Source organism: Aphelocoma coerulescens, chromosome 8 (assembly GCF_041296385.1).
Source record: "Aphelocoma coerulescens isolate FSJ_1873_10779 chromosome 8, UR_Acoe_1.0, whole genome shotgun sequence".
Classification (NCBI taxonomy): domain Eukaryota; kingdom Metazoa; phylum Chordata; class Aves; order Passeriformes; family Corvidae; genus Aphelocoma; species Aphelocoma coerulescens.
In genome coordinates this window covers 23,693,053-23,720,864 of record NC_091022.1, presented here as the reverse complement: position 1 = coordinate 23,720,864, position 27,812 = coordinate 23,693,053, and the positions used below count along the sequence as shown (strand labels likewise).

General features: G+C 55.5%; 5 protein-coding genes across 8 annotated transcripts in view; 3 read left to right on the top strand and 2 right to left on the bottom strand.

The window, feature by feature from the left end:
* The window catches only part of TESK2 (testis associated actin remodelling kinase 2), an 80,012-nt gene extending 74,625 nt beyond the window's left edge, over positions 1–5,387 (top strand). For both annotated transcript variants that reach the window (XM_069023271.1, XM_069023272.1), the window contains exon 11: positions 489–5,387. In XM_069023271.1, the coding sequence (XP_068879372.1) occupies positions 489–1,501 (1,013 nt within the window). In that variant the 3' untranslated portion in view covers positions 1,502–5,387. The remainder of the gene's footprint in view (positions 1–488) is intronic.
* TOE1 (target of EGR1, exonuclease) lies at positions 4,890–10,865 on the bottom strand. The gene is made up of 7 exons (XM_069023273.1): positions 10,738–10,865; positions 10,612–10,652; positions 10,401–10,497; positions 10,077–10,235; positions 9,552–9,811; positions 8,072–8,243; positions 4,890–6,968 (listed from the first exon to the last, which is right to left on the bottom strand). The coding sequence occupies exons 1-7, from the start codon at positions 10,849–10,851 to the stop codon at positions 6,171–6,173; spliced, it is 1,641 nt and encodes a 546-aa protein (XP_068879374.1). The 5' UTR covers positions 10,852–10,865; the 3' UTR covers positions 4,890–6,170.
* Positions 10,866–11,334: 469 nt separating this feature from the next.
* Positions 11,335–16,495, top strand: MUTYH (mutY DNA glycosylase). 2 transcript variants are annotated; one of them, XM_069023269.1, is made up of 15 exons: positions 11,335–11,446; positions 11,671–11,804; positions 12,587–12,626; positions 12,921–12,994; positions 13,130–13,171; positions 13,248–13,319; positions 13,516–13,629; positions 13,893–13,990; positions 14,259–14,403; positions 14,503–14,575; positions 14,653–14,838; positions 15,020–15,165; positions 15,371–15,523; positions 15,668–15,718; positions 15,947–16,495. In XM_069023269.1, exons 1-15 carry the CDS (start codon positions 11,335–11,337, stop codon positions 16,049–16,051), a joined length of 1,545 nt encoding a protein of 514 aa, XP_068879370.1. In that variant the 3' UTR covers positions 16,052–16,495. The 2 variants fall into 2 exon arrangements, with proteins under 2 accessions (XP_068879370.1, XP_068879369.1); XM_069023268.1 differs by having other exon boundaries at positions 14,503–14,578.
* A 540-nt stretch (positions 16,496–17,035) lies between these two features.
* On the bottom strand, positions 17,036–19,825 carry HPDL (4-hydroxyphenylpyruvate dioxygenase like). The gene is made up of 2 exons (XM_069023270.1): positions 19,791–19,825; positions 17,036–18,716 (listed from the first exon to the last, which is right to left on the bottom strand). Exon 2 carries the CDS (start codon positions 18,703–18,705, stop codon positions 17,527–17,529), a length of 1,179 nt encoding a protein of 392 aa, XP_068879371.1. The 5' UTR covers positions 18,706–18,716; positions 19,791–19,825; the 3' UTR covers positions 17,036–17,526.
* Positions 19,826–21,211: 1,386 nt separating this feature from the next.
* On the top strand, positions 21,212–24,790 carry LOC138114124 (selenoprotein Pb-like). Of its 2 annotated transcripts, none has more exons than XM_069023264.1 (5): positions 21,212–21,315; positions 22,050–22,269; positions 22,641–22,853; positions 23,006–23,141; positions 23,776–24,790. In XM_069023264.1, the coding sequence occupies exons 2-5, from the start codon at positions 22,064–22,066 to the stop codon at positions 24,019–24,021; spliced, it is 801 nt and encodes a 266-aa protein (XP_068879365.1). In that variant the 5' UTR covers positions 21,212–21,315; positions 22,050–22,063; the 3' UTR covers positions 24,022–24,790. The 2 variants fall into 2 exon arrangements, with proteins under 2 accessions (XP_068879365.1, XP_068879368.1); XM_069023267.1 differs by having other exon boundaries at positions 21,248–21,310.
* Positions 24,791–27,812: the final 3,022 nt, after the last annotated feature.

Sequence of the window (27,812 nt, the reverse complement as noted above, 5' to 3'; positions counted from 1 at the left end):
AAGGCTGGGATAGAATGATTTAAAATCTGCATGGTACAAGGAGGAACATTTATTTTGGTCTTAGACATTTTCCATCAGGGTGAAAAAGTCCCAATTTCTTTGGCAGCTATGTTTTGTACTGGTTCTCTTTTGTGGTCAGTAGCACCAACAGACCTTGGGCAACCTCTGCTGGAAGCCAGGATGATAAATCCAGAAACATGCAAATTGTTCTTCTCCAACACCACCCTGTGCCATCTCTGCTGTGCCAGTGTACTGGCAGCAAGGAGGTTTGAAGGGGCTCTAAAATACACTGAGGAGAAGAGAATGGTGTACTTGTGTTTGTGCAGGAACTTAAAAGGAAGGAGCAGATTTGTGCTTATGGAACATAGTTTGGAATATCAGAAATGCAGCTCTTTTCTTTACAGTTGTCATGAAGGCTCTGAGAGTGAGCAGACATACAGCTATATAGAGCTTCTTTAAGCTAAGAGTATTTCTCTTTTTCTACTCAGGATCAATTGACAAAGGACCAGGAGTAAAACGTTTGAGTTCCTTGGATGATAAGATCCCACCCAAGTCACCCCGTCCGCGTCGGAATATCTGGTTGTCACGCAGCCAGTCGGATATCTTCTCCCGCAAGCCTTGCAGGAAGATAAATGTGCAGGACCCCTACTACACACCAAGCAAAGGGTTAGGCCGGAAAGTTAATCCCTTTAGTGCCCGGGAGGACCTCAAGGGGGGAAAAATCAAATTCTTTGACATGCCAAGCAAGTCTGTAATTTCACTCGTGTTTGACTTGCATTCTCCAGAGGCAGGTGGAGGCCTGAAAGCCAGCCAGTCCCAGTTCCGGCAGGCATACAGCACAGACTGGCAAGAACTTTCCCTTCTTCCTGGGAGGAGATGCAGATCACTTCCACTCTCTCCTGAATTACCACACAAGGAATATGGCCTGTTTGGAGGACTGTCTTCAACTGTTGGCAGGTGTGACCCAGCCCAGTTAGGTGCAGAGGTTCGGCAAAAACTCTTGAGTAGCACAAAATATGGTGTGTCAGAGATTCCCCCCTTTCACGCCAAGCCTCACAGACCAGAGTTTCTTCTTGCACCAGGACAGGAGGAGGATATGGACTGTTCAGATGGGCCAGTGGCCCAGGAGGAAAATGGGTTTTGCCCTGTTGAGAACACATGTGGAGATCCAGCGTGTGATCAGCCATTAGTGCTGGCCCAGTCTGGGCCACTATCTTACAAAAAGCTCCCAGTTGAGAATTCAGTGAACTCTGAGGGACGTGGCTCCCCACAAATGTTTGCAGGTTGTCTCCCTTCTGAAGAGATGGAGGTAGAAGATGATCTATTGAAAATTACTCTGTTAGAGTCTACAAAGCCTCTGTTCAGTGTTAGTCCTTCCACAGAGCTGAAGAGAGAGGCATGGCCCTTCAGGGAGCAGGATGGGGACAGTCCTGCCCTGTTGTCTCAGACCTCCTCCAACATCTCAGCAAGTGGCAGCACAAAGTCAACTTGTGACATATGAAGGGAGGGCTCAAACTGAACGTATCCTTGAGAGAACAGTTGTTCCCAGTTGCTTAAACTGTTTTTCTGCAGTGCTGGGCTTCAGATTTGAAAGAGACTCAACGGATGGTGGAAGCTGGCTGTCAGACAGATAGCTGCAGACAGTGTCTGAAGAGACTGATTATTTTATAAAACTCTAATTCAAATTGTGCTTATTCCCTTTCCTGGTTTGTGTTCGGAGGGGGAACTACTCCAGCCAGAATGGCCATGTGGGTCCTACAGCCCTTCCAAGAGGCAGCAGCCAGAGCAGGCACCATGTAAACAGTTTGACCTGGATTTCCAGCACGGGGCATTTTAAGGTCTTAAGCTCCATGTAGAGTAGAAAGAATGACCCTTAGATTTTTCCCTCTTCCTCTGACTAACCAGCTGCTCTACGCCACTGCAGATTAGTCATTAACATTCTGCATCAGTGCACGTGAGTTGGAGTCCCTGTTTTAGAAACAGGCACAGAAGTCTTTCCGAGCTATGTTGAGCAGATAGGAATGCTCTCTGGTCCCAGAGCTGCTTTGAATGCTGTTGTAGCATTAAACAAGCTCTTCTTTCAAAAGCAGCAAAAACAAAACCGCTCATGCTGGTCACAATCTGCAGGCTGAGTCACATGACAAATACTTTGCAATTAACAAGAAGAATCTGTTCCCTGGTGTTTCATTTTCCCTTGGGATTTAGTAATGATGTTTAATACATTTGTGCAGGGAAGCTCTCTTCCTTGTACAGCTCTTTATGTACCTCAGCCCAAATGTGGAGGAAGATTTGCCCAGGGCACAGAGAGGCATATTCCAGGCATTGCCATTTCTGGGCTTCTGAAGAAACGGCTTCTGAAAGTACCAGCTGTACTGAGCTTTTGGCAGGGGGTGGCCTCTTATCTCTGAAGAGCTGAGTCGACATCATAATCTGTTTCCACAGAATAATTAAATACAGTAGCTACATCACAACTGACTGTTAGCACTAAACTAGAAGGGTCACATTCACCTTCCTCTCTGGTACAACATCCCATCTCACTGATTTCACTGCAGGTAATGATAGCTCCTCACCAGACTGCTTGACAGAGGACAGGGATCTCCTGCACAGGGGGAAGTTGCCAGCAGTGTTGTAGCCCCACAAGTGCTCTTGGAGAGGACAACTCACAAGAGGGCTTTGAATTGTCAAACTGAAAAAAATTAACTTGTCCCCAATTGACTTTTTGTTTCCTCTACAGAAATAAGCTGCTGTCTTTATTGGTTTCTTCTGTCATTGAATAAGATAATATTTTTTTTAAGTTTTTTTTTTTTTTACTTCCCTCCACCAGCAGGTACCTGTGAAAGAAGCAGCAACATGAGCTTTATTGCTGCTTGCTGGAACCAGCATCAGTGATCCCTGCTCTGGGATGCAATGTATGGGAAAGCTTGTTCTGTGACACTTGTGCAACATCCTGCCCTTTTCCACTATCATCATCCCAAAAACATGGGATTTTAAAATTTTATTTTATGGGGTTTTTTAGCCTGTATTATCATTCCTAAGTGAGGTAAACATTGCACACCTGCTGAGCAGATGGTGATGCCGCAGAATCCAGAATTCATCCAGATAGCCTGTTACACTCTTCCTGCTTTCTTGTAAGGCTGGATACTGTAAGCTAGTCTCTGATGGAAGCCAGACTATTTCTACTCTTCTCCCATCTCAAAGAAAGGATGAAGAAAGCCATAGTTCTTTCTTAGCTGGGGTGTGTATCTCTCCAGAGGTGTAGGAGGCTATTCTGTGAGTTACAGCTGTGACTTCCTCTAGTGAAGTATGTGTTAACCTGAGCAGCAGTTCTCCCTTTGCAGTGGCTGCCATGAATGAAATGAGAAACCTGGTGTTGCTGAGTTATTTAATACAGTCCATGCCAGATTAGGCAGCTGTTGGCAGTTTTTGAAAGAGAAAATGCCTGTGCTAAGATCACCCCTTTTGGCCCACACCTCTCTGCCTCTTGAAGGTGCTGATCTGTAGAGTAGTCTCTGTCTTCTGTATCATGTCTGCAGAGTGCAGAGCAGCTTGTATAGCTGCCAGTGTGTGTGTAACTTCGAGGACAGAGAAACATCAGAACTCAATTGCCAGTGAGTTGCCTGCCTGGTGCCCGCTTGCTTTTTTTTTTTTTTTTTTTTTTTTTTTGCTTTTTTTTTTTTTTTTGCTTTTTTTTTTTTTAAATCTTTGCTACGATTGTATCTTCTGGGGGGGAAACCATCAGCACCAGCTTCTGTTGTCACAAGATGCATTTAGGTGTGTGACTTCAGACAAACAAGCAATAATGAGTAGTTTACTTTTGGATCACCACGCTGAGGGAAGCTGTCCAGCACCCTCCAGCAGCCTGACCAGAGAGCACACGCACAACTCTGGCTGCCCTGGGGCTCACGTGAGTGAGCCCTGGCTGTCAGTGCTGTCACCTCATCATGAAGACTGCTGCCCTCTCTGACACTGACTGCAAAGCTTGAGCAGTCAGGCTTGGAGTATCTCCAGGGCACCCATTGCAGTGACCTCATCTGTTCTCTTACACCGCTGTCTTTACAATGTTTCCCTGGCCTGAACAGCTCTTACAAAGCAGCACAGCTAAAATTTTATTTTCTTAAATGTCCGCTCTAAGCACAACCAGTTGACGTGCATTGGGCACAACTATCAGCTTTTCTGGCTCTTTGTACTGAGGTGGAGATGTCAGAAATAGAAAGGCCAAGGACTGGCAGCTCAGACCTTTCCTAGATTGCTCTGCATGGGAAGAGGCATGTGTATGAAACTGGAGTAAAAGATCATTTTAAAAATTGCAAAGTGGTTGCTGAAACCCAGTGTTTTCAAGGGTCTGGATGCAGTTGTAAGTCACTACATCTTGTCCCTTTGGCTGCATAAGGCTGAATCTAGGCTGTACCTAGTAACTACTAGGTTTTCTGCCTACTGGGGTTGCTTTTCTACAGAGGGCCATCTTCTGACAGCTACTGATAAACATGAATTTGAACATGTGGTCAGCAAACCCCTTGTTTTATAGTGATGTGACAAATTTTATTGTGATTGGATTTTACCGTGATTTTGACTTTACAGGAGCAGTTCTTGCTCTTTTAAAGTACTTTCTACACATTGCTACACATCTCCCTGAAGAGATCAAAGATGCGTTTAATTCACTTTAAATCTATGTTGAGTTCATTTAAATGTCTGTTATAAGCTATTTTTTGTTGTGGTTGCAGGTTGACAAAATGCAGCCAAGAGAATGCATGTGAATTGCTGCCCTTCAAAAGCAGCACAGCCGAGGGGCTGTAGCAGACTTGTACTTGTTGGAGAGGCATTGATGTATTATTTGTAACAGAACATTGGTATTTTTGCCAGTACAACTAAAGACACTTGAATAATTCCTGTTTGCACTTAATGCTATTGTTTATATTGCATGTCACTACATTTCTATGCAAAACAAATAACCTTTTTTTGGGAGGAGGGGCAGTCAGATATTTGATTAAGTATAAAGATCTTTGCGAGATGATCTATTTTCGTATTTATGAAGGAGTTTTATGTCTTAATATTTTGCAGTCTGTAAATAGCTGAACTTGTAATTAAAGGTTTAGGAAGAAGTTTGTAGCCTGTGTATAATAGTAAGTTAACACTGCCAGAAAAAAATCTTTGCGAAACAACTTTTCTAATATTGCAGATATTTATGAATATGTAAAGAAAGCACGTCTTGTTTTTATGTTGATTGACCTTCTGACTTTTTTGAACTATAGAAATGGTCTATGTTTTATTGGAACTGCAATAAGAAGTAACCAAAGATGAATCCACTTAAATATTTTCATAATTTTTTTCTTGGTCAGGTTTTGTAAACTTTCCCAACTTGCTTTCAAAATAAAAATGAAATCAAGGCCTGAGTCTTGTGATTAAGAGGACAACTCCAAGTTTAAAAAGCTGGCTCAAATGCTTACTTAAGCTACAAATGCCATTAATATCTGGCTTGAGATTGTGTTTGCTATTACTCAGTGCTGAGTTATACACACGGAAAACTGTCATCCTCAGTAAGTGTTATTTCTCTCCTGCATCTCGTTGAAGTGTTCCACTATTAAATCCATGAGACTCAAGGATTTTTTTTTCTGCTCTGTGTTACAGTGGTCTGAAGAGTAGGCCATAGCTTCTGACCTACCAGATAAAATGGCTTTTGATAGCAGCCTGCAGGGCGCTTGCCATGGTGGCTGCTCTGTTCTAGCCCTAAACAGCTTCAGTAGCACAGGAAGCTGTGCAGTTTCTCAGGATCACGTATCTGGCTTTCAGCCCCACTGCCTCTCCCCTTGGAACAAGTCTGAAGACCTGCTATGGCTTGGTTCTGCATGCAATTACCCTGCACTAGAATCAGCTGGCACATTTGGGACGAACTTTCTCCTTCTCATCTCTCCTGTAAGAACAAAGGTCTCATCTGTGCATGCTCTAACCAAAGGTGCATTTCTCCCACTTCAGCCTGATCCCCACCTTCACATCCCAGCATGCCACTAAGGAACATGGGCAACTCCAACTGAGAGCAATTTAATCAGTCAGATGTTAAAACAGAAACAAGAATATGAACCCTGTTCCCTTTTTGGAGAGTTCTTGATGGAAGAAAGAACTCCAAAACCTGGAGGAAAAAAAAAAAGCCCAGTTTAGTGAGGAGTTCTGTAGCTCTATGCACTGTCCCAGGCCAACTTTATCTTCTCACTATGAGCTTTGGAAGATTTAGAAAACAAGCTCTTCACTATTTGCAGTGGCACTGATTTCCCACTGAGGTACAGTTTGTTATGGCAGTCTGGCAACCAGGGCCCTGCAGCAGCGTCTGTGTTTTTCCCTTTCTTGAGCATCCAGACATAAGCCATGATATAGCCGGTCATGAACGCATCGAAGCCAGCTCGGTGTGTGCCCCCCTGTGAAGGAGGGCCCTGAGTTTCCTTTTCCTTTCCTGCAGCACCTGCTGCTTCAGTCTCAGGGATGGCTGGGTGACTGGCTGAGTCCAACCCAGCAGGAAACTTCGACTTCCTCTCCACTTGGTCACTGTCAGAGGCATTTCCCTTGGCACAAGGGCTCAGGGCAGCTGCTCCCTGGGCAGCAGTTCTTTCAGTGCTCCCCAGATTCTCTTCCCATTGTGTGCTGGCATCTGAGTTGACCTCTGTTTCCATGTCCATGGAGATTTCCTCCAGTGGCCTGCCCTCTCCGCTGGGTGTGATCTCTGCCAGCTCTGTAGCAGCTGCAGGCTTATAGCAGCTCTGTTTCCGTGGTGGTCCCTCCTCTCCATTCTGAGCTTGCTCTGTTTTTTCCCCTGAGCTTTCCTGTTGGAATGCATTTGCAAGCACTTCTATGTTCTTATGATGCTTCCATTTGTGCTTCCGTTTCTTTCGCTTCTCCCAAAGCTTGTCGTCCTCGTCAATGATGAGGTCAATGTTGTGAGACTGTGGACACTTCACCCCTTTTGGACACCAGCCATAGGCCTAGGAAGAGAGAGAGAGAGAGATGGGTCTGTAGCCTCCATCTTCCTGGTTAGAACAGCAATCATCTTAACATGGAGTGGAGCTAGTTATTCCCTTCCACCAAGGGCTTGCGAGGCTGGGTCAGGAACAGTGTCCAGTTACAGCCCCACAGCACACAGGAAAGGTGCTGGCACGCTGCAGTAGGTGCACCAGGGAGCTCTCAAGGTGCAGCACACAGTGTATGAGAAGAGGCCAAGGAAGGTAGGTTTGTTCTGCCTGGAGAAGACAAGGCTAAAGAGAGGGAGATATCTAGCTAGTGTCTACAGGTACCTACAGCAGAGGTAATGGAGAAGATTGAGCTAAACTCTAGTTAGCACAGGGAGAGGGGACCTGGTAACAGTCAGGGTAAATTATGACTAGACATACAGGAAAGTGTTTTTCACATAGTGATCAAGTACTGGAACAGGGGCCTGGAGTTGTTTTGTAATCTCTGTCCTTACACAGTTTCTAAAGTTACCAAACAAGCTCTGAGCAACACTGAGGTGGTGGCTGGATGAGAAACTTCCAGAGATTTCCCCAACCTATGGTCTATGACAGAATGTGCAACATCTGGAAGAGCTCCTTTTCTCCATGAAGCACCTGAAGCCAGTTATGATCTGATCAGATGGGCTCTTTGCTGCTCTAGCTGCACCAGGACAAGCTGTTGTGGATCACCCTGTGCTACAGTGCCACATGCTGCAGACAGGTAATAATTTTTTATATCTAATGAAGATACAGGGAAGGGTAGAGGTGGCATTTCTTTGTTGTAGGATAAGCCAAACTAACACAGAACTTGCAGCCCCCCCCACTCCAAGACAGGAATGGATACTGTAACTCACACTATCCCACTGTTTAGGGCCATAGACTCTCTTTTGGAATTTTCCTAATGAAGCCTGTAGGATTCCCCACCTCCAAGCAGAGCACTCTATTGTCTGTCATGAAGCCACCTGAAGCTTGAAAATGTTCCTTGTACTGTGAAGCAGGTGAGGAGAAGTTCCCAGGTGCTTTCCCGCCACTTCTGGCTCATGCCACATGTGCCCCTTTCCATGGAGCCAGGAAGGGAGCGGGGGATTCACGTTACTTACCGAAAATTTCTCACAGACGGGCACCTTATTCCCCCCTCCAGCACTGTGGCTTTCTTCTTGCAGAGAGCAGTAGCGGTAATCGATGTACCGGGCCATGTTGGCAGGGTAACTGCAGAACTCCACAGCGAGGTGCTGCCCGCTGGAGTCCCTCAGCTTGCAGTTCTCTCGCTTGCTGGAACAAGAGGAGCACACGGTTACTGTGGGACGGGACCAGGGCACAGAGCTAACACTGCTCTCCACCAGCTCTCAACTCCGTGAGTTTCCTGCTCTTGAGCTCAAGTCCCAGACAGCTCGCTGGAAAGAAATTAAATCCCAGGAGAGCAGCTTTAGTAAATAGTTGCTTCCATGCTAATTCAAAGGTTGTTTTTTCTTATGCTGGCATACAGGAAGGGAAAACAGCATCTCTGGTGAAGTTATGGGAGAAGGGGATGTATAGTTTGGTTTTTTAACTATAAAGAGCACTAAAATATGTGTTTGTCTTCATCATGTTAATGCACAAGGAAAAAACACCCAAAAATTAGGTACTATGTAGACCATCAAGCAGTCACCACCCAGGCAGGTTGAACCTGGGCAATGCAAGCAACAAGGAAATGGTTTTCATTTCATGAGAAAAAAATCTGATCTCTGTTTTGTCCCAAGATCTGATTAAAAGCCCCAAAACCTTTGGAAGGCTCTACCTAATGAAAATTGTGGGTTAAAACTTTTAAGACGTCAGTTTAAAAAGTTTTTATCTTGTCAAAACAAAGCACACGCATATTTTGAGAACAGCCATCTTGAATGTTTTTGGACCTGTCAAAGTGGCATTTCCTGAGATAAAACAGTCACTAAAAATACCTTTTCTCCTCAAAAGAGAGCATGACTTGAGCTTTATGGAGATCCCAAGGGCTTGTTTTAGATTGTGTGGGGCCTGCAGAATGTGGGGCCAGACTGCAAAGCACAGACGTGTGTCCTGAACAAGAGCAAAGCCCTTGCTTGGAAGGAGGTGATGGGAGTCAGAGTGGGCCACAGGCGTCTCAGTATGTAGGATGTGTGACAGAGCTGGTCAGTGTCAAGGAGTGCAGGGAGCACCCACCCTTTAACCGCAGTGTCCCTCACAAAACAGAATTATAATGAGCAAACCATGCAGGACAGCCCTGGTGTTTTTTCTATGTGAATTCCTGCCATGACCCTGTGGCACTGCTGGACCAAAGCCAGGCAGTGACCCAATCAGATCTCAGATCAGGTCACTGTGGTCAGTCTTCTGCTGGCACCAGTTTTGAAGTTCTCTTTCAGCTGCTGCCCACTGAACAGATAAGGCCCATTAAAAACCAAACTCATTCTAGAAGCAGAAAAAGCACAGGGCAGAGTCAGCTGAAAAGCACTGCTCTACAGTCAGTGGGACAGTGAAAGGAAACAGCCCCCTTGCCTGGAAAAACAAACACACACTGACTTCCCCTTTGCCTTTCCTCCTGTAAGCTCGAAGTACCAGAGTGCTGCTCACCACTTCTTGTAGGCGTATTCCAAGTAGGACGCTACAAAGCGAGTCTCAAACTCCGAGGCGTATTTGGTGTCGTATATTCCTGCTGGGAACATCTCTGAGAGGTCGGCGGTGAAGGTGCCGAGGCTCTCTGGGAGGTGAGCATAGAAACACTGGTACAGGAAGACCAGGTCGATCAGGCCGTTATGGAGAATGAGTGGCTTCTTTGCCCGGATGAGCTCCAGGAAAAGTGTCCGAACGCTCAGGCTCTGGCTTTCATTGCCCTGCACGAGGAAGGATCAGTCAGCGCACCTTGGCACCCTGACTTGCTGTCACTCTGGGGAGCCCTCAGAGCCTGTGTGCCCACAGCTATGACTTGCTCTGAACAGAGACACAAATATTTGGAAAAGCAACTGCCACAAGTGGGTTTAAAGCAGCAGGGAGGTGAAAGGGATAATGCTGTACTCAAGAACCCTGTGTGAGCCCACCTTCACGCGGGAAACCTGGAGCAGAGCAGGCTCAGGTGTCTGAAAGGGAGTGGGTTTGTACCTTGTCGTTGCCCTTGTGGTAAGGGATCCCCTGAGAATACTGCTTGTTGAAGTCGAAGCCGTGCTGCACTAGGAACTGCACGGACTGGGGCTCGACCACATAATCCTCTGTGCAGAGCAGCGTGAGGTTGTAGATCTGGCACAGGTACGTGTTCTCGGACTGCACAAGGAGAGTGTGTAAAGAACGCAGGAACACCTGTCAGGGAGCTGCCGAAACAGCCGGGGCAATTCCACGGGGGAATTCCATCTCCCAGCGCGTCCCGATGCTCCCCGTTCCCCGGGAAGGACCAAGAGAAAACGGCCGCACTACGGTTCGTGCACGCACCTTCTCCGGGAGCTGCTTGAAACAGGCGACGCCGAGGGACAGGACAGAGCGTGTCCTGGCGGCGCTGCAGATGGCCTTGTACCGCTCCTCGATGCACCTGGCGGCGGAAGAACGGGCCATGACGGCTCCGGCCTGCCCACACCCCGGGGCGAGGGCACCGGGCAGCCAGTACCGAGAGACGCACCCCCCCCCCGCCCCACCGGGCACTCACGGGCTCAGCAGCGACTTTCTGGCGCCGAGGCCGCTCAGCTCCTGCGGGGAGACGAGACACCGTCAGTGGCTCCTCGGGACCGGCCGCGCCCCGCCCCGCGCCGCCGCCGCCCCCGCCCCGGCTCACCGTATCCACGGCCACGAAGGTAGCGGAGCGCAGCGCCAGCACCATGGACGGCCACAGCTCCGCCAGATTGTCGCTCTGCACGTCCACCACCGGCACACGCGCCGGGGCCGCCATGGCCGCGCCCGCGCGGGGCCTCCGCCGCCGCGCCTGCCGCCCGCCTGCCTGCCGCGGGCCTCGCACGCCTTGGCCGCCCCGCGCCCAGCGCCGCCCGCCCTCGCGGCCGCCCGGCTTCTACCGGCCCCGGTGGGGTTTTTTACCGTTCTCAAAATCCGTTTACAACCAAAATTTGGAGTTAAGTCAACGGGCGTTTAGGTCAAACAGCTCCTTTGGGTCCTTCCCGAGCGGCCGCTTGGACCGGCGGGAGAAGGGGCGGGCTCCTCTTGCCTCTGGCTTGCTGATTGGCTCCAGCGCGCCGGGAGGCCCCGCCCCTCGCCCCTGAGTTCCGCGGGAGGGCGGGCACGAGCCCTCCCCGCGCGCCTCCCTTCGATTGGCTGGCGGGCGGGCAGTGGGCGGGGCCTCCCGCTCTGATTGGCCCTCGCGCGGGGGTGGGGCGGGGGAGCTTTTCCCGGGAAAGCGCGCGGCGGGAGCGGCCCCGCCATGAGCCCCGCGCGGGCCCGGGCAGCGGCGGCGGCCGGGGCGCTCCGGCGGAGCGGCGGGAGCGCGGCCCCGCCCCAGGGGCGGAGCAGGAAGCGCGCGTCGCCCCGCGGAGGTGCCCGGTAGCGGGAAGGCTGGGGGAGCGGGGGATGTTCTCTCCGGGGCATAGGCCGCCAGCCCGGGCAGTGTCCGGTGCTTGCTGGGTTCTCGTAAAGCCCGGTACTCGGTGCGCGTCTGCGCGGCAGCGGCTCGGTCGGGCTCACGCCTGTGCTGCGGTCGAGCCCCGCAGCCCTTCGCCGTCTCCCACCGTGCGCTGACCCCGCGCCGCTCTCTTGGCAGGGGCCCCGGCTGCAGCGCCCGCTCCGCCGCCCGCCCGGCATTTCTTCAGCGACCCGGCTGAGGTCGAGGCCCTGCGCGGCAACCTGCTCGCCTGGTACGACCGATGCAAGCGGGACCTTCCCTGGAGGGCACTGGTAAGGGGAGACTGTGGGAAGCGGGGACGGGGAGCTACTCACTCTACCCTAAGGGAGCCTGGCTGAAGCGACCACGGTATTTTTCCCTATGTGATGCATCCCTACCTGCATGGAAGTGCTCCCAGCTAGTCTTGGCTGTTTTGTGGTGGGTGGTCTAGAGCCAGTCCCTAAGTATAAAGAGTAAAAGCAGGGCACGCTTCTCAAGCAACCTTCAAGAGGACTACTTATCTCTGGCAAGGTTAGTCTAGATGTCTTTTAATCCTGTTTTGTTCCTGCCTCTATGAAACCCTGTACCAGTGAGTGCTGCACGGAAAAGCTTTCCCATATATTTGTTCTAAGCCTGCTGGACGTTTTTTTAGAGCTCCTGCCTGTCCTGTGTTCAGCCTGGCAGCAGTGGCTTGAGGGTGATTGTGGTGCTGAGGGTGGGCATCAGCTTTACAGCATCTGTCTGAATGGTGGGAACTGCACAGCCCCTCTGTGGGATTTGCATCTGCCTCCAATTGCTTCCTGTGCAGGTGGGCTCAGGTATGGGACAGTTCTCTATGGGAGTTTGAACCTCATAAATAAGTCTCCATGTGGGATTTCATCAGCAAGAAGGTGCTTTGGCTGTCACTTGATTACCTCCGGAACTTCTGAGTGCTTGGGGAAATATTTCTTCTATTTCAGATTCCACTGCAGTGTTCAAAACACACCATGGATTGTTTTATTTTACATGCAGGTCCCCTCCTTGGTGGGATCCTGCGTCACCTTGTTTCTCACACTTCATCTTCTTCCCCTTCCAGGCAGTGATGGAGCCGGATGCCGACAGACGGGGATATGCAGGTGAGGAGCAGGGACCGGCATTGTGAGGTGTGGCTTTGGGTGCCATACTTGGAATAAACTGCTTGAAGTGCCCATAAGAACCACTGATTCCCCTCACAAGGCTCTGGGGGGTTGGAGAACCACCTTGGGCCTGGGGGAACTCCTGTGGGGCAGCATGTGGGGAAGGTGAGGGGTGGGAGGGTGTCCCATGAGCTGGATGCTGTGCAGTGCTTGTAGCCAGTGCTAACGTGGCCACAGCACGAGGTGTGGGTGGCGTTGGAGCCTCTGCTCTGAACCCCACCCTGTTCCCTGCAGTGTGGGTGTCCGAGATCATGCTCCAGCAGACACAGGTGGCTACAGTGATCGACTACTACAACCGCTGGATGCAGGTGACTGCTCCTTACAGAGTCCTGTGCCCACAGGCTGCCCCTTTTGGAGAGCTTGTCCACTGCCAGTGGCAGATCCCCAGTGGCAGAGCACAGCTCTGCTTGTCCCTGACTTGTCCCCTTTCCTCTGTCCCACAGAAGTGGCCAACGCTGCAGGCTCTGGCACAGGCATCCCTGGAGGTGAGCATTGCTGGGACCGGGTGCTCTCCTTGCACTGTGGTTCTCTGTTAACACCCTGCTGTGTCTCTTGGAGCAGGAGGTGAACGAGCTGTGGGCTGGCCTTGGCTACTACTCCAGAGGGAAGCGTCTGCAGGAGGCAGCAAGGAAGGTGCTGGAGCGGGGGAGAAGGGGCATTTCTAAACCCCTCTATGGCTGGTGCTGGCTCATGTCTGCCCTGCCTGGCTGGGGCTGTGCTGCTGGCAGGAGGCTGTAGAGGCTGGGATCCCATCTTCCCATGGGCAAAATGGGTTACCTGCACATACCCACCCCAGCTGCTTCCCTGAGCTCAGCCCCTTCCCTGGCAGGTGGTGTCCGAGCTGGCTGGCCGGATGCCCAGGACCGCTGAGGACCTGCAGAAGCTGCTGCCGGGCGTGGGCCGATACACGGCGGGAGCCATCGCATCCATCTCATACGGACAGGTGAGAGCTGGGCATCAGTGGCCACGTCTCCTCCTCTGCTACCCAGCCCCACTCCTGGCAGGGTCCTGCTGCTGGGTCTCACAAGCCAAGGGCTCCCCAGGGTTGTGCCTGGCTCTCTCCCCACTTTGGGATGCATCTCAACTCCCACCCAGCTTGGCCTGTGGGTTGGCCTCGTGTGTGTCCCTCTCCATCCTGGGAGCACCCCAGCTCCCTTCTTTGTCTGGAGCATATCCCAGCATGGTAATCCCAGCTCCGGGTCCCAGGCTACCGGCGTTGTGGATGGGAATGTGATCCGGGTCCTGTGCCGCCTGCGATGCATCGGTGCCGACTCCAGCAGCCCAGCTGTCATTGACCAGCTCTGGTAAGGGGAATACTCTCTCTGTTTGGAGCTGTGGTAGTCATGGCTTAGGGCAGGATCACTCAGGAGCCTTGGGGAGCTGAGCCTGTGAAGGGAAACAGGCATGGGATATGGGAATTCTAGGGAAGTTGGTGCTGCTGGGAGAGGTGGTGAAAGGAGCTCTGCTGCCTGTGCCTACCTAGAAGCATCCCCCCTGACAGGCAGGAAGCAGGCAAAGCTCCTGGGATGCTCTCCCCACAGATCCCCGTGCCTCTCACTGCCATTTCTCCAGGGACATGGCCAATGTCCTGGTGGACAAGAGTCGCCCAGGGGATTTTAACCAAGCCTTGATGGAGCTGGGGGCAACTGTGTGTGCGCCCAAGGCCCCACTGTGCAAGGAGTGCCCGGTGAAGCAGCACTGCCAAGCGTGGCGCAGGGTAAGTGTGACCCCAGAACATGGCCCTGAGGGTTTGCCATACCTGGGGACAGGGTGGGCTGGTGGATGAGCCTGTCCTCACTTCTGTCCCCCCTTCCAGGTGGAGAAGGAGCTGGCCTTAACCTCGCAGAAGCTGTTTGGAAACCCCCCCAAAGTGCCTGATGTTGAGGACTGTGGTAAGCACGTGGGAAGAGCTCTCTTGTAGCTCCAGGTCTGGGCCCTGAAGCAACTGTTACATTGGTATTTGCAGGTGTTGGGGACTGTCCCCTGTGTCCCCCAGCCACAGAGCCATGGGACAGCAGCCTGGGGGTGACCAACTTTCCCCGGAAAGCAGCGAAAAAGCCGCCACGGGTGATGCGAACGGCCACGTGTGTGCTGGAACGGAGGGGCTGCCACGGCGCCCCAGAATACCTCATTGTGCAGAGACCCAGCTCAGGTAAAAGGGCTGGGCAGGAGGGAGATAAAAGCACCACAGCCCCTTCCCACCTGCATGAGGGATAGAGGGAGAGGCACTGGTTGCTGGAGTGGAGAAAGGAGCCCCTTGGGGCTGTGATGAGGCTCAGTGTCCCTGGATGTGTCCCTTGCTGTCTCACATTTTTGTCATGCCTCCTTCCCAGGTCTCCTGGCTGGACTCTGGGAGTTCCCAAGTCTCCCGCTGGCTCAAGATCTGCAGGAGGAGAGGGAGAGGGAGGAGCTGGCTGATCACCTTCAGGCATGGATGGGGCGGCCCGTGGCAGCCAAAGGCCTGCGGTTTATCGGAGAGGTGAGCCTGGAGCTGGAGGGTTGCAGTGTGAGCCCCCTGTGCTCAGCCCTGGGGGATGTATCACACAAGACAAGGGTCTCCCTTCCCCACTGTCACCCCTCCCAAGCTCTACCCCACTTCTCAGAGCCCTGGCAGACTCAGTGCACTTTGCAGCCCCCAGTGCCTGTCAGCTGCCCATCTCATGTGTCTTTCCATCCCCTCACAGGTCACCCACATCTTCTCCCACATCCACCAGACATATGTGGTCTACTCCCTGCCCTTGGATGGGGACGTGACCCTGGACCCTGCCTTGTCCCCATCCCGCTGGGTGACAGAGAATGAGTTCCATGCCTCAGCTGTGTCCACAGCCATGAAGAAGGTATGGGGGGCACCTGGGCCTTTCCCCCCTTCCCTCAGTTATCTTGAGAAAATCCCTGGAATCTCCTCCAGCTCCATGGAATCCATGTCCCAGCTCCAGGACCCTGCTGCTGTTCAGCTCTGGGTTCTCTTGTTCTTCCTTCAGGTGCTGAAAGCTCACGAGAAGCAGCGCAGGCAGGAGAGCAGCCCTGTCAAGGTGAGCAGTGCTCCAGGGTGCCTGGGGCCCCAATGCTGTGGGACAGCTCCTGGTGTGCCACACTGAACCCCCCTGGGGTTTGGGATCAGGCCAAGGAGCATCCCCAGCCTGTGGCAGGGGAACTTGCCTGACTGGCATTGCCCCTGGGTGTCCCCAGTACCCAGGGGGAATCCCTGGAGACCATGGGGGCCCTTGGGGTCTGGACTAGCCCTGCTGTGTCTCCTGCAGGGCTCCAAGCGGAAGCGCGGGGCAAAGGCACAGGGAGCAGGCAGCACCTGCCCTGGGACACAGCTCTCCCTCCACGCCTTTCTCCGGGTACCAAGTGCCCCCTGAGGGCACCTTCCTCCTGTGACACACCAGAGCCCCACGCTGGGGTGAGTCCTGCCCGTGGCGTGGCAATGGTGTCCCTGTGCTGCAGCAAGCCCAGGACACAGCACTGTAATGGTCTCACACTCTTCCTTTCCCCTGCCTCCCCCATGGGAGTTGTACCTGGATGTGGCCACTGGTTCTGGATTAATCCTGGAGCCAGACTTGTTCTCCCTCCTTGGCTGAAGCCCACCTGGGGCTATTCAGCCACGTACTGGCACCACTTTGGCACCATGGACTCAGGGCAGCAGGGGTTTCTCTCCAGTGGTGGGAAGGCTGGGGCCACATTGCTCCTGCAGCCCTGTCCCCTTGCCTGCATTTCATCCACCAGCCAGCGACTGGGGATGCTGCTCTACCCTCCCTTGTTTTTACTGGACCTGAAAATAAATCTCAAGTATGTGGGGTTTTTTAAGTGACTTTCTGTCTCTGTTGCACTGTGCTAGGCTGGGGGCGTTGGTCAGCCTGGGGTGAAACATGAAGATAACCAACAGGCTCCTTACATCTGGGCTGGGGAGAGCAGGGATTTCTTCATTAATGCACCCAAGAGCCCCTTGGCTGAGCATTACCTGCTGGTGACCCCAAATAAGGCACCCAGAGCAGCCTTCCTGTAAGGGCAGGCATCAGCCCCCGAGGGGTGTGCAGCTCCTGTCCATGGGCTGCTCCTCCCTGGGGCTGAACAGCTGCTCCCAGGGCTTTTTGTAGGGTTTTATCCTCCTTTTACATTTCTTTGTTAGGCTGCTCAGCACTGTTCATGCTGACTGTGGTGCACCCTTGCAAAGGCACAATGCTGGGGGCTGGCAGGGACAGGGGACAGTCCTGGCAGGGTGCAAGGGGCAATAACCTCAATTTTAGGGATGAGCCCACCTTGAGCAATGGAAATGGCCTTTTCATCCTTGCCTGGCAGTCAGCACATCTTAAATATGAGGATTAAAAACCCAAACCAGTGTTTGTTAATTCTTTAATTGAGAGGAGCAAGAGGCCACCACTCGCCTCCCAGGGCTGGTCATGCTGTGGGTGGTCACTGCCAGTGAGAGGCCAAATCTATGGCCTTTGGATTATCCACTCCCCTCGGGCAGCCCCTCTTCCCTCCACGTCTGGGGAGCCAGCACTGCTCTTGGCCATGCTGCAGGCTCAAGTCTCAATAAACTGGGACTCGAAACTAAAAAACTACGAAAAACTAAGAAACTAAGGCAGAAAGTTCTTCACACGTGGCCGATAAACACTGTGAACCCAGGGCAGGAGAGAATCACGCCCATCCTGGGGCATGCTCCCCTGAGTGTCTTGCTCCCACACTGAGTTGGCTCTAGATTGACCTGGAGCCATCCCTTGGTCCCTGCCCACCTGGGCCATGCCACTGGCCCCCACTGGGATCTCTGTGGTCCTTGTCCTGGGGTTGGACTGGAGAGGATGGGGAGCTGAGGGAGGAGGACTGCAGTGTTGCACTACTGTTGCTGGTCCATGTAGACCTGCACAGCTTTCCACAGCGCCCGGATATTGCCTTCCCCGAAGCCCGGCGCGCCCCGACGGTCAATGAGCTCCAGGAAGAAGGTCTCCTCGGAGAAGATGGGATGGGTGAAGATCTGCATCAAGTATTCCTGAGCGGGGCTCTCCGTGGCATCAGTGCCCAGCCGGCCCTTGTCCCCAGGCACTGTGGTGTCCAGGAGGATGCCAAGCTCTGCCAGCATGTGGGGATCCTGCCCGGCCCTCTGGATCTCCTCTGCTTTGCCCCCCTGGCTGTAATAGGTGGTGGGGGGTGTGAAGAACCGTGCCCCCCGCTGCTGCAGAGCCCTGGTCGTGCTGACAATGTCGGTGGTGCAGAGGCCAACGTGCTGGATCCCCGCCCCGCCGTGCTGCTCCAGGAACATGTCAACCTGGTTGGTGCCATTCTGGGAGAGGGACTCGGCAAAGACCAGCTTGCAGCCACGTGCTGGGGTGCCCCGGGTGCTCTGCAATGCAAGGAGCAGCATGCCCACCCCCTGCCCCCCCAGCACGTACCCCTCAGCTGGTCTCTCCTGGGGATTCAGATGGAAGCGGTGGAAGCCGAAGCAGCGCTGGTACCAGTCCAGAGCCGCCCGGGCACCGCCCCGGGGACAGACGTACGTGATGTGGTCAAAGTGTGTGATCTTGATCCCATCCCCTGTGGCAGAGGGGGCTCCTTGGATGGGCTGGAAGCCGGGCAGGAAGTGTCCCCGATAACAGGATCGGTCCAAAAGGGTGTGACTGATATTGCCCACGACTGAGCTCACCACCCCGTAGGTGACAGAACCACCGTCATCGCTTAGCTCAGTGGGGGGCACCAGCAAGGAGCATCCCTGGCTCTGCAGCTGCTTGCAGAGCCCTGGCACATCATCCACCTCGAAGCAGACATTGGAGGCCGTGCCCAAGGCGGGCTGGGGGTCTATGTCATAGAGGAAATCCTGGGATGAGGTGCTGGCAGGTGCCAGGCGCTCGTTGACGAGGAAGATGGCAGATTCCCGTCGCAAGGCCAGCTGCCGGACACAGGATGTCTCCCGCATGGCCACTGGCTGAAAGCGAAAGGTGTTGGCCAGGTGCTGGGCCCAGCCCTGCCTGTAGGGCAGGTGGAGGGAGATGAAGCAGGGGCGGCTCAGTGAGGCTGCCATGGCTGAGCAGGCTGTGGGGAGGATGCAGGGGGTCAGGGGGGCTGCTGGCCCAGGGGAGAAGTCACTCCCACACCTTGCACAGAGCCCACCTGTGTTTGCAAGCACAGATGCAAATGTGTGTAAACTTGCACTTTTTAATTGTGTGTATTTTAAATAAGCGGGTCTCTGCCCAAGGATGCCAAGCCATCCTACCAGCCCTTCACTCTGCTGCCCTATTCCTGAGGTTCCAGAGGACGAAAACCTCAAGCCCTGGCTGCAGCCCAGAGGGTCCCCTCTGGAGCCCTGTGTCCTTTGGGAGTGCCACAGGGAGGTCAGCAGGGATTCCCGGTGCAGGAGTTGTGCTGCATGTGTAAGCAAGATTATGGGGACAAGGGTTGTGGTGGGAATGTCCTGTACCAGGAACATGGAGGTTGGACTGGTAAACATGGAGCAACACACTGGTTACACCTAAAATGTTCCTGTGCTGCCCCAGCGCCTGTCACGTGTGTCCCACGAATGGAGGGGAGCAGTGGGGTCTCGACAGGCTGATGTGCCCTTCCCCTCCCCAACAGGCCATGGAGCCACCATGCTCTTTGCAACAGGCTGGGAACAATGACCTTGCCCTAGGGGCACAGAGGAAGGACACTTGGGCCAAGTGACCTTCCTCTCCAGCCATCCAAATAGCTGTGACACTCAAGGGGGAAAAAAAGATCTGTCCAAAACCCCAGTCGGCATCACCTCTCCAGGGCATCCCACCGAGGCTTCCCGACTCCATGGCATGCACGAGCCGCCCTGGCCAGACCCCACAGGTGTGCAGTGGGCTGGGGGCCACACACCTGCTGAAATATTCCTTTTCACCTGCCCCCTGGAAGGCGTGTGCACAAAGCTCTCCCCGCTCCTTCCCACCAGCCCAGGGCGGAGGGACCGCGTGTGGCCGCGGTGCGCACATGGGAATGGGACAGCATTCCTTCCCCCCGGCCCTGCTTCCCGCTGCGCACCGCGGCACCGGCACCATCCCCGCTCCGCTCCCGCCGCCCCCGCTCCCCGCGCCCGCCCCGCCACCCCCGTGCCCGCGGGGCCCCGCTCGCCCTCGGGCTGCGGCTCACCGGGGTCAAGGCTGCGGGCGAACGGGACGCCGGGCGGGGCGGGCCCGGGGGCGGTTCCGTTCGCTCCTCCCCGGCATGCACCGGGCACGGCGGGCCGGGCACGGCGCCGGCACTGCCCGGGTGCGGCGGGGCGGCCGCGGGAGCGCAGCCGGCGGGGGATCGGGGGGTGCGCCCGGCCAGGGACGGGGCCGGCACTCGGAGAACGCGCTGCCCGCTGCGGGTGCCGTGGTTCGTACCGAGCCCGGCGGTGCCGGGCTGCGTTTGCGCGACGAAAAGCTGCCCAGGCTGAAAACCGCAGGGACCGCGGCTCGGGATGAGCCGAGGGAGGAGGGGAGCCGAGGGAGGAGGGTCGCTGGGGCTCCCTGGGACACAGCTTATGTCTGCAGGGTCATTCCCGTCAACCCGAGTCCCCGGACATGAACTGGGGAAACGTGTCCCTGCTCAGTGCTGGACGCTTCACGGTGTCCGGAATACCCGGTGGGGACGTGGGGGGAGCAGCGGGGGGGGGGGGAGGAGGGGTCTGACAGCTCTGGGGTCGGTCCGGTGTCAGTCATGAGATGGGGCTGGTCACCCACGGCCCCACATCCTTGCAGACACCTCTGAGACCCTCTGCCCCCCCAGCAGCGATCCCCTCTCCACCTTCTCTTTTCAGACGAATCCCCCCTCTGTGTGGCTGGGATCATGTTCTGTCCCCGCTGCGACTGTGCCTGCTGCCCTTCCCTGCCTTATCATGTTTTTGTACAGATCCCAGGTACAATAAACTGCTCAAATATTTGCAGAGATGTCCTTGTGCTGCCAGAGTGGTGAGCTCCTCTTGTTTGGTTGGGGGTGGAATCCAGTGTTGCTGTGATTTCCCAAGGGAACACCGACACCGCCACAGTCCCTGTGTGGGGCCGGACAAGAGGCATAGAACCGGACACTGGGGGGTTGCTGTGGAGCCAAGCTTGGCCTGAGAGTGGCCATGGGCACAACAGAACAGCACGGCCTTTGGGGTGACACCCCACAGGGCAGGGAGCTCCAGCACCCTAGGGTGTGAGGGAGGCACCATCTTTTTGGCTGCAGGGTGACAGAGGCTGCACCGGTGGCTCCTGTGGGACCTTGTGCATGGGTGGCGCTGTTCGAGGTCACCCCACAGTTCTGCAAGCCTTTGGTGTAAGCAGTGCTTGGCAATGCCCGCAGCCCTCCTGTGCCTGGGAGGTGTGGAGCGGCTGTGTCCGTCTCTTCCCTGCAGCACCGCCGGCGTCACCCCGGCACCAGGCACCGCCTTGCCCCAGCACGGCTTGGGCCGGGCTGTGGCAGCAGCACCCCGAGGCCACATGGCACGGACGGGGACAGTGCCTGCCTTGTTGCTGTCCCCTCGAGGCAGGAGGTGGCGGCCGGGGCGCAGTCCCCGCTCCAGCCAGGCTCTTCTCCTCCCTCCTGGGCGGGGAGAGTGGACAAGAGATAAAAGGGGGACCCGGGCCAGCTGGAAGCTGCTGAAAGCTGCTGGGGCCGGGAGCAAGGGAGGACGGCAGCGAGAAGTGCGGTATCGAGGGCTCGTTCTCGCGGGGTAGAGGGCCGGGGATTGGGGGCACATCCACACTGACCAGATCCTGCATCTCCTTGCTCCTTCCCCAGATCATCCCTCCCAGACCCATATCCTCCCCCTTGCCCATTAAATGTGCTGGGTACTAGAGGAATGGGGAATATCTTGGGGTGGGCAGGGTTAGGGGGCTGTGAGAGGAAGGGGCTTCAGACAGATGTTGGGACTCAAGGGCTTTAAAGGCTCCGTGTACCCCCAAAGCACTTTGTGGGGCATCAAGGACTCTCAAGGTGACCTGAAGGTGAAACCATTTCTGTCCCAGTAACTGCTCACTGGTGGCTGAGATGACGAGGGCTGTATCCCTGCTCCCTTTTGGGGTAAAGACAGCTCTCTGTCTGGGGCTGGGTTTGTTTTGTGGGATCAGAGAAGTGGAGAAGGCCCATGGGAGGACGAGCACCTTCATCTCTTGATGTATGGAGTGGGTGTTCACTGCCAGGGGAGAGCAGGATGCTGTGGCACTGGGTGTCCACAAAAGATGGTAGCAAGGAGCTGGGTGCTCCAATTCCCCACCTCATCCCCCTTTCCTTGCCCCCTGGGGTGGGGGTCCTGGCTCCCAGTGCCAGAACCAGGCCAACACTGCCCACCAGTCCTTGTCTGCCCTGGAGCAGGGTGCAGGGAGACAGTTTGGGGTTGCAGTGGATCTGGGAGGAGAGTAACACCCCATGTCCCCCTGCCAGGGCCGGGGTCCAGGATGGGGGGGCTGCTGGTGCTGGCCCTGGCCGCCTGGCTGGGGCTGGCCTCGGCCTCCGAGGAGGCAGCCAACAGCAGCCAAATCTGCCAGGAGGCACCAGCATGGACCATCAATGGCTCGAGCCCCATGGAGGGGAAGGCAGGGCAGGTGACGGTGGTGGCCCTGCTGAAGGCCAGCTGACAGTTCTGCCTGAGGCAGGCCCACAGGTGAGCCCCGCTCCCCCTCCCCAGAACAATCCCCGCCGCCTCGGGAGCGCATGGCAGCCCCCTGTCCCGGGAGCCCCCTGCCCCGGGAGCCCCCTGCCCCGGGAGCCCCCTGTCCCGGCAGCCCCCTGTCCCGGGAGCCCCCTGCCCCGGGAGCCCCCTGTCCCGGCAGCCCCCTGCCCCGGGAGCCCCCTGCCCCGGGAGCCCCCTGCCCCGGCAGCCCCCTGTCCCGGGAGCCCCCTGCCCCGGGAGCCCCCTGTCCCGGGAGCCCCCTGCCCCGGGAGCCCCCTGTCCCGGGAGCCCCCTGCCCCGGCAGCCCCCTGTCCCGGGAGCCCCCTGCCCCGGGAGCCCCTCCCAGCGCCTCCTTCCCGCAGCCTCGGGGGCCTGCGGGAGCGGCTGGCCCGGCAGGGCATGGCCGATGTGCGCTACATGATCGTCAACGAGAAGGCGCCGCTGTCCCGCGCCATGCTGCCGGAGCTGGAGCGCCATGCCCCGCCCGGCGTCCCCGTCTTCCAGCCGGAGCAGGAGGACCCTGACGTCTGGCAGGTCCTGGGGGGTGACAAGGACGACTTCCTTGTTTATGACCGGTGAGTGTCCCCCGACTCGCCTCGAGTGCCCCGACTCGAGGCTTTTCTGGGCATTACAGAGCGTTTGATGGGCTTCCAAAATCTCCCCTGATGGCTGGGCTGGGGGGACTCCAGTCCCCCATCTTGAGCCAGGCCGTGGCTTCTCCCCTCAGGTGTGGCCGCCTGGCTTTCCACATCCAGTTGCCCTTCAGCTTCCTCCACTTCCCCTATGTGGAGGCAGCCATCCGCTCCAGCCACATCAAGGACTTCTGTGGCAACTGCTCCCTCTACCCCAACACTACCCAGGAGGTAAGAGCTGGAATGCTCGCTGGAGCCGGGATGCCTTCTGTCCTCCGGCACTACACATCAGCAAAAACAATCTTATCTCCGTGTTGGGGAGGGGTTCCAGACTGGCAGCTGCCCTCGGCTGTGTTTGAGAGGGAAGGTGATGAAAGGTCTGGAATAAGGGCACAGTAAATAGGTCAGAGCTTTCCAGCTGAAAAGGAATTGACTAAAGGGGTCATATACCAGGTCTGGGAATGCTAACTAGGACTGTTCTGATATAAGAAAGGGGCAGGCAGTGGATGCAGAGGTGGCAAGCTCAGAGCAGAGAAAAGGGTGTAGCTCTGAGCTTGGAAGGTGATTAGTCACTTCCCAGGAGAAAAATACATCCAGAAATACTAAATGCAAAGTCACTTTTCTGGACCATAGACAGCTTGAGCCAAGGGATGCTGGTGTAGAGGCTTGTGCCCTGTGTGCTCCAGCCTCTCCTCTGCTCCCTGTGCCCTGGGTCAGGACTGGAGAGCCTTTGCTCTGACCCACAGTTTTCTGTATGATGGATGCTGGTCTGCCTTCTTCCCAGCTCAGAGCTGTGCTCCCAGTCTTTCTGCAGGGCTCTGTGGGCATTCACATACCACACCAGTCCTTGTGTTACTTTCCTCAGGCTAACAGTACCACAGCGGGTCATGCAACCCCGAGCTCACCTCCTGAACATGAGGGGATGGAGTCAGAGACCCCCATCCACCAGCACAAGCCCCTCCATCCTCACCACCATGACAAGGTCAGCAGCGAGAGGGGCACAAACCCAACTGAGGACCACAAACCTGCTACCCATGCTCACCACCACCATGGAGACCATGGCCAGCTCCATCACAAGGGGAAGAAGCAAAAGGAGGGGGATGAGCATTAAACCAGGCTGGGCAGCCTCGCAGAACCCAGTAGTGTGCAGACCACCCCAACTCACTTCACAGAGGCATGGAAGGACTTGCTTTGGGCTGCTGGTCACCAGCAGCGCTGGTTTAACAACTCCCTCCAGCATCCCCTGTGTCGGTTGCACTCCTACGCTGTGATAGGGATGGAAATTCCCCTTGGACCCTGCTCAGTGCTGCATTTTCAGCCCCATGGCTCAGTTCTGAGCCTTTCTCTGCCACTGCCTGCCTTTCTGTGCTCAATGAAGCCCGCTGTGCAAACCAGGAGGTCTCTGGTCACTGCCGGCTGACACTGCACAGAGCAGCAGGGCGGGGGTGGAGGGGCCAGAGCTGGGATGGGAGCAGCACTGCCGGCACCCTCTGCCCATCTAGACACCCATGGATGTCCTGGAATGCCTGGGTGTCCTGGGCAGTGAGCGAGGGGAAGGACAGTGTGTGCCCCGCAGGACGTGGTCCCAGGGGACTGAGGGCACGAGGAGCAGTGGCATGTCGCAGCTCCCCATGGTCCAAACCCTGTATCCCCACAGTGTCACATCCTGGGCACCCCCCAGACCGTGCACACGGGTATGTGCAGTGGTGGTGGGTGGCCGCAAGATGGTGGCCTTGTCCCCTCTTGGAGACCCAGGGGCTGTATCCAATGGGCACAGCCCGAGGAGGACAGGGTGAGGATCCGGAGGTCTCTCCTGAGGGTAAGCGAGGTAGGAGGGCAATGTGGATATCCGGAGTACAAATAAAACCTCTGTGAAGTGATCACTGCTCAGTCTGGCCTCTGGTGGGCCCAGAGAGGGCGGGGGTCTTGCTCAGCGCCGGTCTGTGCTCTGGGCACAGGGAGGGACACAGGGCTGGATGTAGACCCCATGATGCAGCAGCTGGTGATGATTTACATCCCCTGAGCAGGAGCTGGAGGCAAAGGGGTTGAAGACCGAAGAGACCCCATCTCTTCCTACCTTCTGGCTGCCTCCCAGGATGGGAGCCCAGGACATTAACACTGTGCTGCTTGGAGGATGTTTGGCTCAGCACCTCCATGCCTGGCTTGCGGGTGTGATGTTGGGGTGCCTGCCCCAAGCTGCTGCTTGTTCCCACATGCAGTCCAAAGTCACCATGGGCATCTTGTCCCCAGTGCCCAGACCAGTCCCCACTGCAGGCACGTCGTGGGGCTTCCCCAGCCCTCAGGCAGGTGGGTGCTGTTTTCCTGACAGTCAGTCATGCCTGCCTGCAGCTTGGGGTGCCCCAGGCCTGTCTCTGCCCTTTATTCCAGCTCCATCCATCATCCCACACTGCCCCACTCAACACCTCTCCAGGCCCCACCGCCTGAGTGGGGAGCAAAGAGATGTTTTTCTGCTCAGTGTTACATGGTGGTGTGTCCTGCTGCTGGATTTCTGCACCCTGTCTCTGCTGGAGGATGCTCTGCACAGCGACTGGGACAAGAACCAGGGTGAAAAGGAGCTCTTCCTCATGGGGATGAGAACAATGGGATCAGATGTGTCTTTCTCACCAGCCAGGCTCTCCCACGGGGTGCTGGCTTGAGACCCTGCTCCCCCTCCTCCATCTCTCCTCCCCCTGCCTCCTCTACCTGCTCCCAGTAGCCTGCAAGGGCACCTCTGTCTGCTGCTCCTGCCATCAATATTGAGGTTATCTTTTTCTTCTGGCAGCTGCTGTAATTGAAACAAAGCAGGCCGGGCCTCACGGGCTCGGCTCCTCTCGCTCATTTTGCCGGTGCTGCTGAGACAACTAATTCATCTTATCGATGCATGGTTGGCCTCTTTTCCACCAGATCCAGGCAGAGCGGTCTCCCCGCCACAGCTGGTAGGAGCAGGCTGTGTTCCTGTGGCAGGCTGCTGGGTGCTGCTCTTATCCAGCCTCTGGTCCTTGGCTTACCTTAGCTGGGTGCCGGCCACCAGCAGATGCCAAAGGAGGCAGTCGGGGGAAGAGGTGCAGACTGGAAGGATGGTGATGACTTTTGTCTCTTTCTTTGGCCTTCTGATGCATTATCAGCACTTGTGTTAAATTCCACATCCTTTCCTTGTGCAGCTCCTAAAGGAGGTGCAGGAGTGCCAAGGAAGTGACAGGTGATGAGTGGGGCATACATGGATTTGCACTCCCTCACTGATGACCAGTTCTGCCACTAGCCGTGGCAGAGAGAGGGATCCCATCTGGTGCTGGGTGTGTAGTCCAGTGCAACAGCTACCATTTGATCACCTCCCAGCAGACAAATTTCTGGGCATGAAAGCTTGGGTGGGCATTTTGCTGTGGGTAGAGACATTGAGGTGTGGGAAAGAGCTGTGACATTGTTTGGGTGAAGTCCTACATGACTGAGTAGTGGCAAAGGTTCAGAGTGAAGCTGATGCTATTCCACATATTGCTGTCCAAAGACTTGAAGGGTTTGGGGTTCCATGCTTGGGGCCCCTGTGGCATCATTCACCCCTGAAAGCTGCTGGAAATCTGTAGCTCTGCAAATCCTGTGTCAGTGTCTGTACTCCTGTGATGCTGAGGGAGAGCTTTGCTCTGGGTGGAGTGGAGAAGAGGTGATTTGGAGGAGGAAACAGGCTCTCTACATCACCGATGTCTTGGAGAGTGATGGTGTTAGTAGAGTCAGAGAGCTTCAAGGAATCCTCACCTGTTGGGGGGCTGGCTCAGCTGGGGGGTCAAGGGCCAGAAACAAGGGCTGGCTTCAGGTCCTGACAGTGCCGTTCCTCGGTACCCTGTTATCTGTGGCTGTGCCACCACCCTGGAGGAGGGTGCACCATGGTGCCCTGGTACCCGTGTCTGTGCCACCATCCTGGAGGAGGACAGATGCCAGTTTCACATCACATGAAGCCTTGGCTCTGTGTGCTGCTCCTGCTGAGGGCCAGGCAGATCCTCTCAGGAAAGGAGGAACAGCCAGTCCTAATGTCAACAGAGGCCTCTTGTGCAGCGATGCTGTGTCAAGAAGAGGAATGGGTCCCTCCTCCTCCGCCCATTCATCTGGCAGCCGGGGTTGGCGTGCTGCCAAGCCAGGCTGCTTTGGAAACATTTCATTGAGGAGGCAGCTGAGCCTAGGAAAACAGAATGAAAATATACAGAGGGATCACTGTTGTTAGGCAAAATAAATGCAGGCGGCTGCATTTCTGTCCCCCAAGTCCAGCCCAGCCGGGCCCCTCTGGCTTCTATGGGGTCAGGGTGGCTGCTGCTGCCTAGGGATGGCAGCCATCTATCTCCATTGTGGCTTAGGAGCTGGGGAATGAGGCCTGGAGAGATCATCTGTGGCTTTGGCCAACTTGCTGATGACCCTGGTGAAGAGGCCCAGACTCATCTTGGTGTAGCATTGCCCAAGGAGATGGGACAGAGCAGAGAAACAGCAGCATGGATGAGCCAGAAGCAGTGACTAGTGGTCCCTTCATGGCCACCAGTGCAGGGGGGTCGATGGAAGTGATGCAGGGGCTGCAGAGGTGAGTCAGATTTTGGCCATGTTCATTTCCATCTCCCTCTTCAGCATCAACCATGGGACCAGGCTGGGCAGGAGGCCCCCCAGCAGGACAGAGTCCATTCCCTGGGTTTTCAAAGCCCAGTTGCTTGGCATGCCCCATCTTCTGTCTGCTGGCAGAGGGAGAGCAGAGTCATCCCAAAACAGTCCCCAGGGACAGAGGGTGGAGGCGCCTCTCTGACTTCTGAGCAAAGCTGCGTACAACAGGTTTGCATCTCTTTTTGTTTCCTTCTATAGTCTCTCTCCTTCCTCCGAAGGCCTTCAAGCCACTCCATGGCCATTTGATGACATATGAGAGACCCATCCCAG

Bases quoted from the DNA above. Each gene is read 5' to 3' on its own strand.
- HPDL (XM_069023270.1), bottom strand. From the start codon at position 18,705: ATGGCAGCCTCACTGAGCCGCCCCTGCTTCATCTCCCTCCACCTGCCC.
- TOE1 (XM_069023273.1), bottom strand. From the start codon at position 10,851: ATGGCGGCCCCGGCGCGTGTGCCGGTGGTGGACGTGCAGAGCGACAAT. The intron at 10,653-10,737 runs GTGAGCCGGGGC...GTCTCCCCGCAG, and splicing joins CCTTCGTGGCCGTGGATACG to GAGCTGAGCGGCCTCGGCGC. The intron at 6,969-8,071 runs GTAAGTAACGTG...CTCTCTTCCTAG, and splicing joins CCGTCTGTGAGAAATTTTCG to GCCTATGGCTGGTGTCCAAA.
- MUTYH (XM_069023268.1), top strand. From the start codon at position 11,335: ATGAGCCCCGCGCGGGCCCGGGCAGCGGCGGCGGCCGGGGCGCTCCGG. The intron at 13,991-14,258 runs GTAAGGGGAATA...CCATTTCTCCAG, and splicing joins GCTGTCATTGACCAGCTCTG to GGACATGGCCAATGTCCTGG. The intron at 15,719-15,946 runs GTGAGCAGTGCT...TGTCTCCTGCAG, and splicing joins AGGAGAGCAGCCCTGTCAAG to GGCTCCAAGCGGAAGCGCGG.